General features: G+C 41.9%; 1 protein-coding gene across 2 annotated transcripts in view; it reads left to right on the top strand.

Annotated features, from left to right (window-relative positions):
- UBE3D (ubiquitin protein ligase E3D) overlaps nt 1-13836 on the top strand; it is a 178412-nt gene that overhangs the window by 126591 nt on the left and 37985 nt on the right. Inside the window, exon 10 of one of the 2 annotated variants that reach the window (XM_075554832.1) lies at nt 10222-10800. The exons of the other annotated variant lie outside the window; for it this stretch is intronic. Coding sequence (XP_075410947.1) covers nt 10222-10275 — 54 coding nt within the window. The 3' untranslated portion in view covers nt 10276-10800. Of the gene's footprint in view, nt 1-10221; nt 10801-13836 lie in introns of those variants that run through there. 2 annotated transcript variants of the gene reach the window in all.

A 13836-nucleotide genomic window follows, 5' to 3' on the forward strand; every position in this document is an offset into this window, starting at 1 on the left:
CCAGAACTGTCGGTCCAACTCAATAATTTTACAATTATCTGTGGTATTTTCTTTTCCCCTTTCCTTAAAGCTTTCATTGAATCACAAGAGAAGGAAAAGATCAACTAGCACATGGAGATTTGCCTTAGAGGTCCTGGAGTCTGTCTGCCCTCATGTGAAATGCTCTGACAACATCCGTGTTTGAAGTTTAACGTTAAAGCAACCCTCCCCCCAATCTGCATGTATCCTCTCTGGGGGCTGCTAGAAAACGGAAGGGAGAGGGTTCTTAGAGGAGTAGTAACCAGGGGTCCCTAGGGATGAGAAAAAGAAGTTTCTAGTTCTCCACCATTTAATAACTGGCATTGTCATTTTGGAGTAAGCAGTCTCTGTTGTGTGCTTACATACACACATATACATACACAGAAGCATTTTAGTATAAAATGGGCTCCCCTGGAGATTCTGGGCCTCGGGTTCTATCAATATTCTCCTCTGTCTTTTCTTTCATCTTTTGGTCTAAAGGCAAACAGCATTCTTAGACTGAGGAATTCGGTGGCCGAATACCAAAGGGTCTTGTGTCCAGTGGAGAATTTCCATAGATCACAGTGAGGGAGCTGCTGTGCTATGAACGAAACCCCGACCCAGAAGCAGGTTGTCTACAAATGGTTTAGCACCAGACTCCCCACGACTGTGCAGTGCATGATAGATGAAGGGGCTGCGCCTTTCCAGCCACATCTAATTTCCCAGGAGGAGTGGCACTCCGCCCAGAGCCCTGTTCGGCTCACAACGGGGACACGCGCACAGCCAGCTGAGATGGACGCACATGCGACCCACCGGCCAGTGGAAACGGGAGGGTGCCAGCTATCCAAGGCCAACCAGGCTGCTCTGCAGTGCTCCTGGGCGGGATTCTGACTTAGAGGCATTCAGTCATAATCCCACAGATGGTAGCTTTGCCCCATTGTCTCCTCAGCCAACCATATACACCAGCACAATGGTGGGAAACAAGAGGAAAGTAAAAGGAAACAGAGGAAAGAACCAGGAGGCAAAGGACATTTATAGAGGTCTAAATACAGGCATGTATATATGGAAATATATATATATATATATAAAATGAGAGAAGAATAGAATTATATACTCATATCTATATGTTAAGATTAAGGTTGTAATGGGCCTCTACTCAAGTACTCCCTCAACACAAGAACACTTTGTTCTAACAATCCAGCATTCTGTGATTCTCAACTTCCCAACACCTTCACTGAAGACAAAATATGTGCATAAGCAAATGCAGTGAAGAAAGCTGATGGTGCCCGGCTATCAGAGATAGTGTCTGGGGTCTTAAAGGCTTGAAGATAAACAAGCAGCCATCTAGCTGAGAAGCAACAAAGGCCACATGGAATAAGCACACCAGCCTGTGTAATAATGAGATGTCAATACGATCAGGCATCAGGCGTCTGAGACCCAGAACAAAATCATACCCAATGTGAACAGGGGGTGGGGGGACATGGAGTGGAGTGGAGACCCAATGGCCATCTGTTGACAATTGGACATCCCTTCACAGATCTGTCACAGGGAAGAGATGAGCCAGTCAGGGTGCAGTATAGCACCAGTGAAACACACAACTTTCCTCTAGTTCTTTGGTGCTTTCTTATCCCCACTGTCATGACCTCAATTCTGCCTTATAAATCTGATCATACCAGAGCATGCACACTGCTACAGACAGGAGCCTGCAACACAGGGAATCCAGGATAGATCAACCCCTCAGGGTCAAAGGGGAGTAGAGATACCAGGAGGATTAGTGGAGGGTGGGGGAGAAAGGAAGAATCATCACAAGAATCAATCTATAACCCCCTTCCAGGGGACAAATGATGGAAATGTGGGTGAGGGTTGATGGAGGACCATGTAAGATATGAATATAATAATCTATAACTTATCAAGTGTTTGTGAGGGAGGGTGAGCGGGGGGAGGCGGGGGAAGAAATAGAGAACTGATATCAGGGGTTCAAGTGGGAAGAGAATGCTTTGACGGCAGCATATGTGCAAATGCGCCTGACACACTGCATGAATGTATGGATTGTGATAAGAGATGTAAGAGCCCCCCATAAAAGTAAGGGGAAACAAAGGAAAGAAACTTGCTATAAGCCTAAAGCAGGTATGGAAATATCAATAAATACAGAAAACCAGAATCAATCAGTCAATCAATCCTGTTAGGAGATGACAGAGGATGGGAGGGGAGGGGAGTGGGCCATTCCAGATATCCAAGTGCTGTGAAAGATACAATCAGGAGGCAACTAAGATATGCATTGAACTGAGCTACAACTTTGTAGACTGTCAGCTCAGCTCAGTGATAATCATGCGTGCATCTTGTGTATTGAGAAGAGAATTGTGCCAGCATCCTCAGGTCCCCAGGAGTGTCTCCTTTCTTTCCTGCTAATACCTTTGTCCTCTGTGGGCGGAGGTAATCAGGTGTTGAGTGCTACTCATCTTATTTAGGAATCATGTCTCAAAGGTAGTGATTACTGCTCTTCCAGTCTCTCCCCTCAAAATGGATTTCTGTGAATTGCCTCAGCAATTTGGGCCTGGAAAAAGTGTTGCCTTCATTCTTTTCTGCCCTATAGGACGTTCTGTGGTTTGGGGAATAAGCAAGTACCTTTTGTTCAAAAGCATTCTCTATTCTGAGTTCTTCCTGCCTCTGCCTGCTTCCGTCTTGGACCTTATTCTTTTGCCGCACTCTAGAGAAAACGTGGGCAAAACTTTGGAGAGTCTGGAGATTAAAAGACTTTTAGCTGACCCATCTTGCTGCTCCACCACATCCTCCTTCCCTCCCTGCCTCCTCCCTTTCTCCCTTCCTTCCATTGGAACTTTAGGCTAAGATTTCCAGAGCAGTTTATAGTTTTATACTCAACAATTCATACACACTCGACGTCAAAGCATTCAGTGCAATCCTCATGGGGAACCCTGGTGGCATAGTAGTTAACGTGTTGGTCTGTGCTCTACAAGGTCAGCAGTTCCAAACCACCATCCAGCTTCAGGCCTTTCTGTTCCTGTAAAGACTTACAGTCTCAGAAACTTCCGAGGGCAGTTCTACTCTACTCTGTCCTATCGAGCCCCTAGAAGTCGACATCGACTCCATGGCAGCGAGTTGTTGCAGTCTGTCAATAAATCATCGCTCAGCCCACTTCTACCCTGTGTTTGTTTCCATTCCTCCTCCTTCTTCCCTCATCCCCTGAACTTTGCTGCTTTCATCTTACATGATTGGTTATGCTAACACAGAAGTGAGCTCAGTTTCAGATCTGAAGGGCAAAGGCCATAGTTTTGAGGCCCTCACCAGTCTCTCTATCTGCTGAGTAAGCCTGTTAAAAATTTTTTTTAATGATTTTTAGTTTCACATATTTCCAGCCACTGCTTACCCAGATCAGACTCCCTGCTCTGCCTCTGACATCTCTACCCATGCCAAACAGTCTAGGCTGTAGGCAAAGATAAACACTGCCTCTCCTTCTCAATAGTCATAACTCTGAAATGCAATAGGAAGACTAAAGACATATAGGGATTGGTCTTAAATATGATTTTTTTTAAATGAAAAGCTTGTTTAAATTCACATGTCTGAGGGGAGGGGGAGGGGGCTGGACAATCCTAATTCAGTCATTCTGAAATTAAGACCAGGAATCTACATTATAACAAGCATTCAAAGTGTTTCTACTATATACTTTCAAAAATAAAACTGTGAGAAATATTTACGAAGGGGGTACCCCCCCAAAAAAAACCACACCAGAAAAAAGCTCTACTAGGTGGAGCTTTCATAGTAAATTGTTCCCGCTAGGCAAGCATCTAGCAACTCACTCTGAGTTAGTGCACCCAGTGGCATCACCTGGGAAGGTTCTCTCTGGTCACAGTGAATTTTTCATGAAAGCAGTTTCACTCAAACCTTGTTTTTTGTGATGGCCAATTTAAGAGAACAGTGTGTGGCTGTGAGATTTTGTTTCCAGTTTGGGAAAACTACCACAGAAACTTGTGATTTTGAGCACAGCTTACCAGGACAGCACTATGGGAAAAACTGTAGTGTATGAGCGCTGAAAAAAAGGTGAAATGTCTATGGATGAAAAAGCTTGTTCTGGACATTCGTCAACTTCCTGAATGGACAAAATGTTGACTCATAGTGCATTTGGAGTTCTTTCCACCAGATCAGACTGTTAATCAAGCTTTCTGTTTAGAGCAGTGGTTCTCAACCTTCCTAATGCCATGACCCTTCAATACAGTTCCTCATGTTGTGGTGACCCCCAACCATTAAATTATTTTCATTGCTAGTTCATAACTATAATTTTGCTACTGTTATGAATCGTAATGTAAATATCTGATATGCAGGATGTATTTTCATTGTTAAAAATTGAACATAATTAAACATCATTAAAGCATAGTGATTAACCACAAAACAATATGTAATTTTATATTGTGAAATATTTATGCATTTCCAATGGTCTTAAGCGACCCTTGTGAAAAGGTTGTTTGACCCTGAAAGGGGTCGCGACCCACAGGTTGAGAACTGCTGATTTAGTGGTTCTGAAATGATTGCTTAACAGTGAGTGGGAAAAAAGACCTGCTTTGTGGTAGACAGGGGACTGATTTTGCCACCATGACACTGTACCTGCTCATGCAGCCATCTCAGTGTACCAGTTTTGGCAAAAAACAGCATGGCTCTCGTGCTCCACTCATTTGACCTTACTCATCTGACCTCACTGTGTGTGACTTCTTTTTGTTTCTGCAAATGAAGAGGGGCATCAAATGACAGTGATTTGAAAACATAGAAGAATTGAAGGAAAAAACAAGGGAGGTACTGTCAACCATCCAAACAGATGAGTTTGAAAAATTTTCCAAGAATGGAATCACTGATTTGGCAAATGTATTACGTATAATTGAGAGTGCTTTGAAGGTGGTAAGGTTGTTTTGTTTTTTTAAAATTAAATACATAGCTTTGAAAAACATTATGGGTTTTTTTGGTGGGGTATCCCCTTGTATATACAATAGAAGATATCTCCATTAAAGTGAAAAATATTAAAAGAAAAAAGTAATTCTGTCAGTCACTAGTTCTGACAGTCACCTACTAATTAGTTCAAATACTTTATTTCCTGGTTTTCTTCACTTTTCCTTATTAACTTTTATTTTCCACAGGCTGGGACTGGTTTTTTTTTCCCCTCCCTTCTATCATTATATTTATCTTTTATACTCAGATGCTATGTAGAATGCAGGTGTTAGTTGCCCTGTAATTCCTGGTTCTGCTATTGGGTCTGAAGACCTAGCATCTCCAGGTCTCCAGGTTTCCTCCTTCCCTCAAGAACATAGCATCCTCTCTCTTTCTCACGTCGTCAGTTGCTCAGTGTGATGTAGGAGATTCGAGATCCAGTCTTACATTTACCTCCAACTGGACTGGTGACCTAGGTCTAGTCAATTACCCTTCATGGTCCCTAGTTTTTTTATCTGTACAGTGAGGACATTGGGTGAAGTTATATATGTCGTGTTGTTAAAGTTCCTTTTGAAGTAGATGCACAGTCATTTTATCTGTTCCCAGCTATTTCTAATGCAGTCGCCCAAGCTGAGTAATATAACTGTATTTCTCAATAGAGCTAAGTCCTTATTTCTTTTGAACATCTTGAAAGTATTTAACTGAGGGAATGCATAGAAAAAGCCAGAGTATGCGGTTTTCTTCGTCCTGTCTAAGAGACTGAAGTTTGTGCTGCAAGACTTTGCCAACAGCCGCAAGGAAGGGTTAGGAATGGGGTAGAATGCCTCCTAGCTTTCAGCTCCTTCGATGATGAGATCGGAGCCAGCCCTCCATGCAGACGCAGGCAAAGGAAGACCCTGCAGGTGGGCAGGGTTGGACTACAAGAAGAGGGTGAAGCTTGGGATGTTATTCCCTGAACAACTTTTGGTTCTCTACTCCTGTCCCTTCTCTACCCTTCCTTGGGCTTCTTGCACTTTGGGTTTGATCCTTGGTTTTCAGCTCTGGATTCAGCATGTGTGGCATCGGAACAGTCCACTGGGTTTTGTGTTTTTACTTATTTATGAATATGGTTACCCGGAGATAGCTTTCTAAAACATGAACTTTTTTCCTTCCTTGGAACTAATTTTTCCCCACATGCTGAATATGGTTGGGTCAAGCAAAGCCCTAGTGGTCCGTCGTGCTTCCTTGAAAAGGGGACTAACGTTGTATTTTTGTTTTGAGAAACAAACTGGTTTTGCGATTGATATGACTTACCATCCTTCTCCCACGTGGTGGGGGCGGGTGGCGGCAAGTTCTGTTGTTTGTAGGTGCTTTTCTTGGCTAGAAGTGGGAGCAACACCCTGGGCAGGATGCCCGCCTTCAAGGGAATGATAGATCAGAAGGTGAAACTGTTCTGAACTTCAATTGAGAACCTCCCGTGAGCCTTCCCGGTAATGACTAATTACTTCAGCGAAGTGCAAATGTTAGAAGAGAAGAGGTGTTGGGGGAGTAGGCCAAAGGAATGGTGCAGAACAAGAGTGACGTTATTTTATTGTCCTTCCGGCCCTTACACTTGCTCAGCTGACACATTACGCAGGGTGAGGAAGGGGGGAAATGCCCTGGAGTCTCCATTCCAGGGAGGGTGGGTTCTTGTCTTAACTGTTATTATTTCTGCAGCAGGTATCGGTTGAGCACCAGTCACCACACTCTCTAGATCCAGCTTCTATCAATCCTCACTACTAACCTCTTTTAGGAAAGAAACAAAATAAAACAAACAAAAAAAACCCAGTCAGCAATTCAAAACTTCTTGTACTACAGCCCCAAATTCAAGATAAACAGTAGGTACCTACTTTTGCTGCCCACTCCGTCATCCCAGCACCCCCCCAGGTGGCAGTATCACCCATAGTGAGAAACTGCTGTAGCTGTATATTTCGCTGATCCACGGTTTTAGTGGCTAGAGGTTCATAAAGCTCTGAGAGCTGGTGGATCTAGTTAGCCCGAAGAAGACAGGCTAGCATCCAATTTGTCCTCCCCTCAGAGAGCCCAACACATTGCTTTTATCTGGCTTCGAAGTTAGGAATGATGGCCACGGAGGAGTGATTGTGTTAGGGAAGCAAGGAAATATTTTCTGTAATTTCAAGCCAGGACTTCATGCAGTTAGTTTCAGCAGTTAGCTTTCAATAATTTAGGCAGTTTGATTAGTCTGGAGTATAGACGGGGATGACTGGAATCGTATCTTTCCAAAGGTGTGAAAGCAGAACATGGACTCTGTGGCGGTTAAAGAATGACATGAGGAATGCGCATGTCCTGGCACCTCTTCTTGTTTCCTTAGAGCTGAATGCTCTAATTCCGAGAAAATTGCTTTTGTTCACCATCCCAATGTTTCTGCCTGTCTTCCTCATAATTTTAAATTATTTGTTTCCTTCACATTGACTGGAAGCTTGAAAATAATTAGTAATTTTCCCAAATCACAAAAGTGATAAGCATTTGAAGCACTGTGTATTTGAATTGTCAGAAGCTTTTATTTCCCTTCCATAGAATGTTTAATTTTCAAAACTTTTAAATTAAATAAGTGAATCTGATTTTTTAAAATCTTACATTTTAAAAACTTTATATGTAATAAGACTATAACAACATTAAGATATAATTCACATACAGACATAAGTTTTTATATTTTTAAGTCTACATTAATTTTTAAACATTGTATCGGGGGCTTGTACAACTGTTATCACAATCCATACATCCATCCATTGTGTCAAGCACATTTGTACATTTTTTGCCATCATCATTTTAAAAACATTTTCTTTCTACTTGAGCCCTTGGTATCAGCTTCTCATTTCCCCCCTCCCTCTCCCATCCTCCTTCCCTCACGGACCCTTGATAACTTATAAATTATTATTATTTTGTCATCTCTCCCCTCATCCACTTTTCTGTTGTCCGTTCCATAGGGAGGGGGTTATATGTCAATCATTGTGATCGGTTTCTCCTTTCTCCCCCCACCTTCCCATTCCCCTTCCCCTCCTGGTATTGCTATTCTCATTGGTCCTGAGGGGCTTATCTGTCCTGGATTCCCTGTGTTTCCAGCTCTTATCTGTACCAGTGTACAATTTCTGGTCCAGCCAGGTTTGTACAGTAGAATTGGATTCATGATATTGGAGGGGGGGCATTATAAAACTAGAGGAAAGCTGTATGTTTCATTGATGTTATACTGTACCCTGGCTGGCTCATGCCCTCCCTGTGACCCTTTTGTAAGTCCAGTTGCCTACAGATGGGCTTTGGGTCTCTACTCCACACTTCCCCTCATTCAAAATGATAGGATTTTTTGGTTCTGGCTCTTTGATGCCTGATACCTGATCCTTTCGACACCTCATGATCACACAGGCTGGTGTGCTCCTACCATGTGGGCTTTGTTGCTTCTCAGCTAGATGGCCACTTGCTTATCTTCAAGACTTTAAGACCCCAGACGCTATATCTTTTAATAGCCAGACACCATCAGCTTTCTTCACCACATTTGCTTATGCACTTGCTTTGTCTTCAGCGATTATGTAGGGAAGGTGAGCACCATGGAATGCCAGGTTATTAGAACAAAGTGTTCTTTCCTTGAGGGAGTACTTGAGTAGAGTCCCAATGTCCATCGGCTACCTTAATTCTTAACATATATATGAGTACATAGATCTATTCCTCTCTCGTTATATATAAATATATTTCCATGTGTACATGCCTATATTTTGACCTCTATAAATGTCCTTTGTCTCCTGGTTCTTTCCTCTAATTTCCTTTTACTTTCCTCTTGTCCCACCATCACGTTTGGCCTTCATTTGAGTTTAGTAATTCTTCGCTGCTGTATTTCCCTTGATTAAGCCTCACTAGGCATCCTTTGACCTTCTCTCCATTGATTTTAGTTCACTTGTTGTTCCCTTCTCACTGGGTTGGTTCTCCCGCCCCGACCCACTTCCTTTCTCCCACCTCCTCTTCTCCTCTCTCCTCCCCAGAGCCATTGGTCCCTTCTTTTCCTCCCTGAAATGTTTATCCTACCTGTCTTATCTAGATAGACATGCAGAGACATTAATAAGCACAAAAACCAGGCAAAGCCAAACAAAACAACAAAGGAAGTCAAGACCAAAAAAACAAAAACAAAATAACAACAAAAAGAAAGCCACTGACAAAAATTGAAAAGCCTATAAATAGTTCAAGGTCTGTTTGTTGGCCTTTATGAGTGTTTTCCAGTCGAGTCTGATGGGGTGCTACACTCTGTCTCCAAAGTCTATTTTGGGTATTCCCTGGGAGTTTCATCACTTTGCTCCCCTTGCTATTCTGTTGCATGCCCTTAGTGTTTCGCCCCAGTGTGATGGGGTCAGATTGTGCACAATTACTGCACTGTGCCTCCAGTGTTGTCCACCATGGCACTATGGTTTAGTGAGGGACATCATGTCTTGTGGTGGGACCAGCCCTATGGTCCTCTCTGTGCATTGTCTGCTCTGAGCAGGAATACCGTCCTCAGGGCTTGGTGGGCCAGGATGTGTTCCCCTCACTCTCCATCCCTCTTCATTTTCCCTGTGTGCTCTAATTAGATGTGTCCCTCTCTGCAAACTGAAGTGCATTCTTCGGGGGGGAGGGGGCAGGCGGAAGGGGGTGTCCACATAGTTGGGATTGGGGCCGGCCCCTGTCCGAAGCTTTTTAGCATCCTCTGAATGTGTGAATGTTTGCAGCAGAAATCAGAGCATTGAAAATAGAGGACATGGTTCTAGATATTTTTATGTTTAACAAAGGTGTTAAATCAGTTTGTGTTTATTGTAATATATTAATGGACCATTTCTACTACGTCTGATGATGTATTTGTGTGCTCAGAGAGATGTTTGGTTTTTAAAATACCATAATTTATTAAATTATTATTATTTTTAGACCTCCTTTGTCTATAAGTGTAGTTTAAAAGGAATAGCTTGACATTTTCTCCCTTAATGGTACTCTTAAGTGTTTAGTACAAATAAAATATAAAATTTACCTGCCACTGTTATATACGGAAAAATAAATACTCATACTATTCATAAAAGCAATTTATAAATAATAAAGGAAAGGTGTGGCCATTTTTATAATTAATGTAATTAACTCACATTTTTGGAGTCACATGTGTTGGTAGGAGGGATAGCATGTTGATGAATTAAAGACTATAAAATTTAATTATCCTGCATTTTTTGTCTGCTACATGTGACTGGCAGTAAGGTAATCAATTGTAGAGTAATTTTTAGAGGTGATTTTTACTTTTGTTGTCCTTAGGTGTCAGCAAGTGGGCTCCAACTTGCAGTGATCCAGCGCACAGCAGTCCCGTGACATCCACACAATTGTTATGCTTGCAGCCACTGTATCAACCTGTCTCACCAAGGTCTTGCTCTTTTTGGCTGACCCTCCACTTTAGTATGCATGATGGCCTACGGGGACTGGTCTACTAATGTGCCCAAAGTACATGGGCAAAATCTTATCTTTGCAATTAAGAAAGGCATGCTCGGGCTCCATTTCCTCCACGACAGAAATGTTTTTCTTCAGGCATAAGATTCTCAATATTCTTTGTCAGCACCATAATTCAAATACATCATTTTTTCCTCCAATCTTCCTTCTTTGTTGCCCAGCTAATTAAAAATGTTGTGGTTTGGGTCAAGCGCACCTCAGTTCCATCCAACATCTTTGGTCTTTACCACTGAACAGGTCTGGAGTTGCAGCTTTGTTTCAGCAGCGTGTTGTTTGATTTCCTGACTGTTTACGTTTAGAGTTGCATAACTGAAAAGGAAACTATGTTTAAAGATTGAACTGGCTCAGCTACACGATGGACTTTTCAGTTTTTTAATTCAGTTGTTTTGTTTTAACCGAGCATCAGTATCCAGGATAGAACTGACCATTTGGTATCTAGGTGCTTTTGTTTTTGTTATCTAATCTTACTCTGAGTATATGAAAGTTTATTAAACTTTGTATTACAGTTGCTTACCAGTATTGTTTCATATATTGAGAGCCTGGGGTGTCTCACTGTGAAGAGAATTGTTTTTATCAGTTATATAAACCCTCATTTCTTTATAACTTTTTATTGTGAATAGGATGAAGATTTACTGGGCAGATCACTTTTCCATTCAATAATTCATATGCATTTTGTTTCATCTCACTGATTGCCATTCTCACAATTTGACATCCCTTATCTCCCTTCCTCCTTGTGTTTTCTGCCTTCACCCCCCCTTCTCTCCTAATGCAAATGTACGCTACAGAACACACACCATGTCCACACTGTGGGCCGTTTTACATACCCTTCCCAGCTTCCTCCAGAAAAGCAAAAGCAAAAATGAAAGCCTCCTGGTTCGGTAGCTGGAATCAACGAAAGAGGACACAGCCTGAGTTTGACTTTGGATGCACCAAATTAAACATCTTCCTCTTTTGGTTACTATTTCTTCACATTGCTGGGCAACACCCTGCTGTTTTCTCTCTGTAATCAGCCATTTTTATAAATTGAAAAATGTGTTCTCCTCCCATTTTCCATCCTCTGGTACATTCCTTGGAGTCTAGTAGTGCTCCACACACACTTCTGTGGAGCAGGAAGCAATGGCTGCCGTGAAGTCATCCGTCTCCCCAAGTGAAAACAATATGAAACAGCGTCCTAACCATGAAAACGTTCCCACAAACCGCACAATTAGCATTACCTAAAGACAGAAAATGCCAAGCTGAAAAATAACTGAGTAAATAGATTTTCAAAAATCAATACATCCCAGCATTCTATTTCTTAGAGTTCCATCTACCTCCACCCTGCACAAAGCTTTGAGATGAGCAAAGGCAGACCTAGAACAACAGCAGGGAGAACATAAGAATGTTCTCTTATGTGGAGGTGCCTAAGGGAGAGTTGGAACAGAAAAAGTCAACCCAGCCTAAATTTTAAAATGCTGGGAAAATGTCCAGGTGGAACAGAGCCTGGAGTACAGGGAAGAGGTTTTAAAATGAAAGTGATTTAAAGGTCCACATGTTAAGAGCCAGGTGCACATTTAAAGTGACGGGATTTAAAGGGGCACGTATAGTGTAAAGGGATAGGCATCACTTTAACATGGTAGCCTTTCAAAATAGAAAAGTCGCAAAAAGAAAGGTACTTTTAAAGAAAGGTACTTTTACATTCAAATTGAATGGTAAAGCAGAAAAGCGGGGAGGGGGGGGGGGGAATTAAGCCTTCAGATCCAGTAAAACACAAGAGAATTACAAACAAAGTAGAGAGCTCACAAACCCTTCTTGCACCAAACTAACAAACAAAAAATTCACTCACCTACCTCAACTTGGCTAGCCTAAAGAAAAGACCTCCTTTAAAGTAGGAATTGCCCATTGAGTAATTTGGGAGCAAACCAGGAAACAGAAAGCACAATGATCGATAAAGAAAATCCTCTTACAAAGCAATCCAGTGAGGAAGGTACTTTTACACTCTGAACAGAAATAAATACACACAAGGAAGTATTTGAAGAAATGAAAACTGCACTGATTCAAAAGTGCAAAATGGATAGAAACGGGTAAATAAAAAAGAAGTTAATTGAACTCAAAAAATAGTAGAAAAACATCTCAGAAGTGTAGGAAAGTGAAAGGTCCCCAAAACAGACTAATGAAAAGTTAACAAGGAGCTTACAGAAAGATAGGCTAAAACCTAAGAGGGTGAGGAGGGCAAGGAAAGAAGTAAACCCGGTCCAAGAGGAAGTACTAGAGACAAAAGCGTTTGCTTTTTCTTAGACTCCCTAAAGAAGCAAGCAGCCGTGGTACAGCGCTCATAGTTAAACTAAAAGAAAACTTTCTAGAAATGTTGCTGTCAGGTGCCATTGAGTCCGTTCAAACCCATGAGGACTGTCTGCACAGCAGAATGAAGCATTGCCTGGTCCTCTGCCACCCTCACATTTGTTCCTATGCTGAGCCCATTGTTGCAGCCACTGTGTCCATCCATCTCCTGGAGGGCCTTCCTCTTTTATGCTGTCTCTCCACTTGATGGTTTTGAACTGCTGGCCCTGTGGTTAGCACCCCAATGCGGAACACACTACTCCACCAGGACTCGTTCAATACCAATCAGTGGAAGCTAAAATTACTGGGGAAAAGTTTGGACAAAAACAAATTTGTCTTAAAAGTTCCTTCCCACAGATTTCCATTAATTTCAAAGGGGAAAAGAGTCGCTGTATGGGGTAGTGTATGTATCAGCAGACACCAAGTTATACACGTGACAGTGTTAACTTCTCCAATGTGACATTTTAACATCAAAACCTTTAAAAACAAACAGGTATTGAATTAATTTTATTTGCTTTTTAGACTAATTTTCTTTTGATTCTTAAATTCTCTGATATACTCAGAACTTATTACTTTAAAAAAATCATTTTATTGGCGGCTGGTACAACTCTTGTCACAATCCATACATCCATCCATTGTGTCAAGCACATTTGTACATTTGTTGCCATTATCATTCTCAAAACATTTGCTTTCTACTTGAACCTGTGGTGTCAGCTCCTCATTTTTACCCCCCCCCCACCTCATGAACCCTTGATAATTTATAAATTATTGTTATTTTGTCATATTATACACTGTCCAATGCCTCTTTTCACCTACTTTTCTGTTGTCCATCCCCCAGGGAGGAGGTTATATGTAGATCCTTGTAATCGGTTCCCCCTTTCTACCTCACCTTCCCGCCACCCTCCCAGTATCACCACTCTCACCACTGGTCCTGAAGGGACCATCTATCCTGGATTTGCTGTGTTTCCAGCTCTTATCTATACCAGTGTACATCCTCTGGTCTAGCCAGATCTGTAAAGTAGAATTGGGATCATGATATTGGGGAGAGAAAGCATTTAAGAACAAGAAGAAAGTTGTGTGTTTCATCATGGCTACCCTGTACCCTGACTG

This window comes from Tenrec ecaudatus, chromosome 7 (genome assembly GCF_050624435.1).
Source record: "Tenrec ecaudatus isolate mTenEca1 chromosome 7, mTenEca1.hap1, whole genome shotgun sequence".
Taxonomy (NCBI): Eukaryota; Metazoa; Chordata; class Mammalia; order Afrosoricida; family Tenrecidae; genus Tenrec; species Tenrec ecaudatus.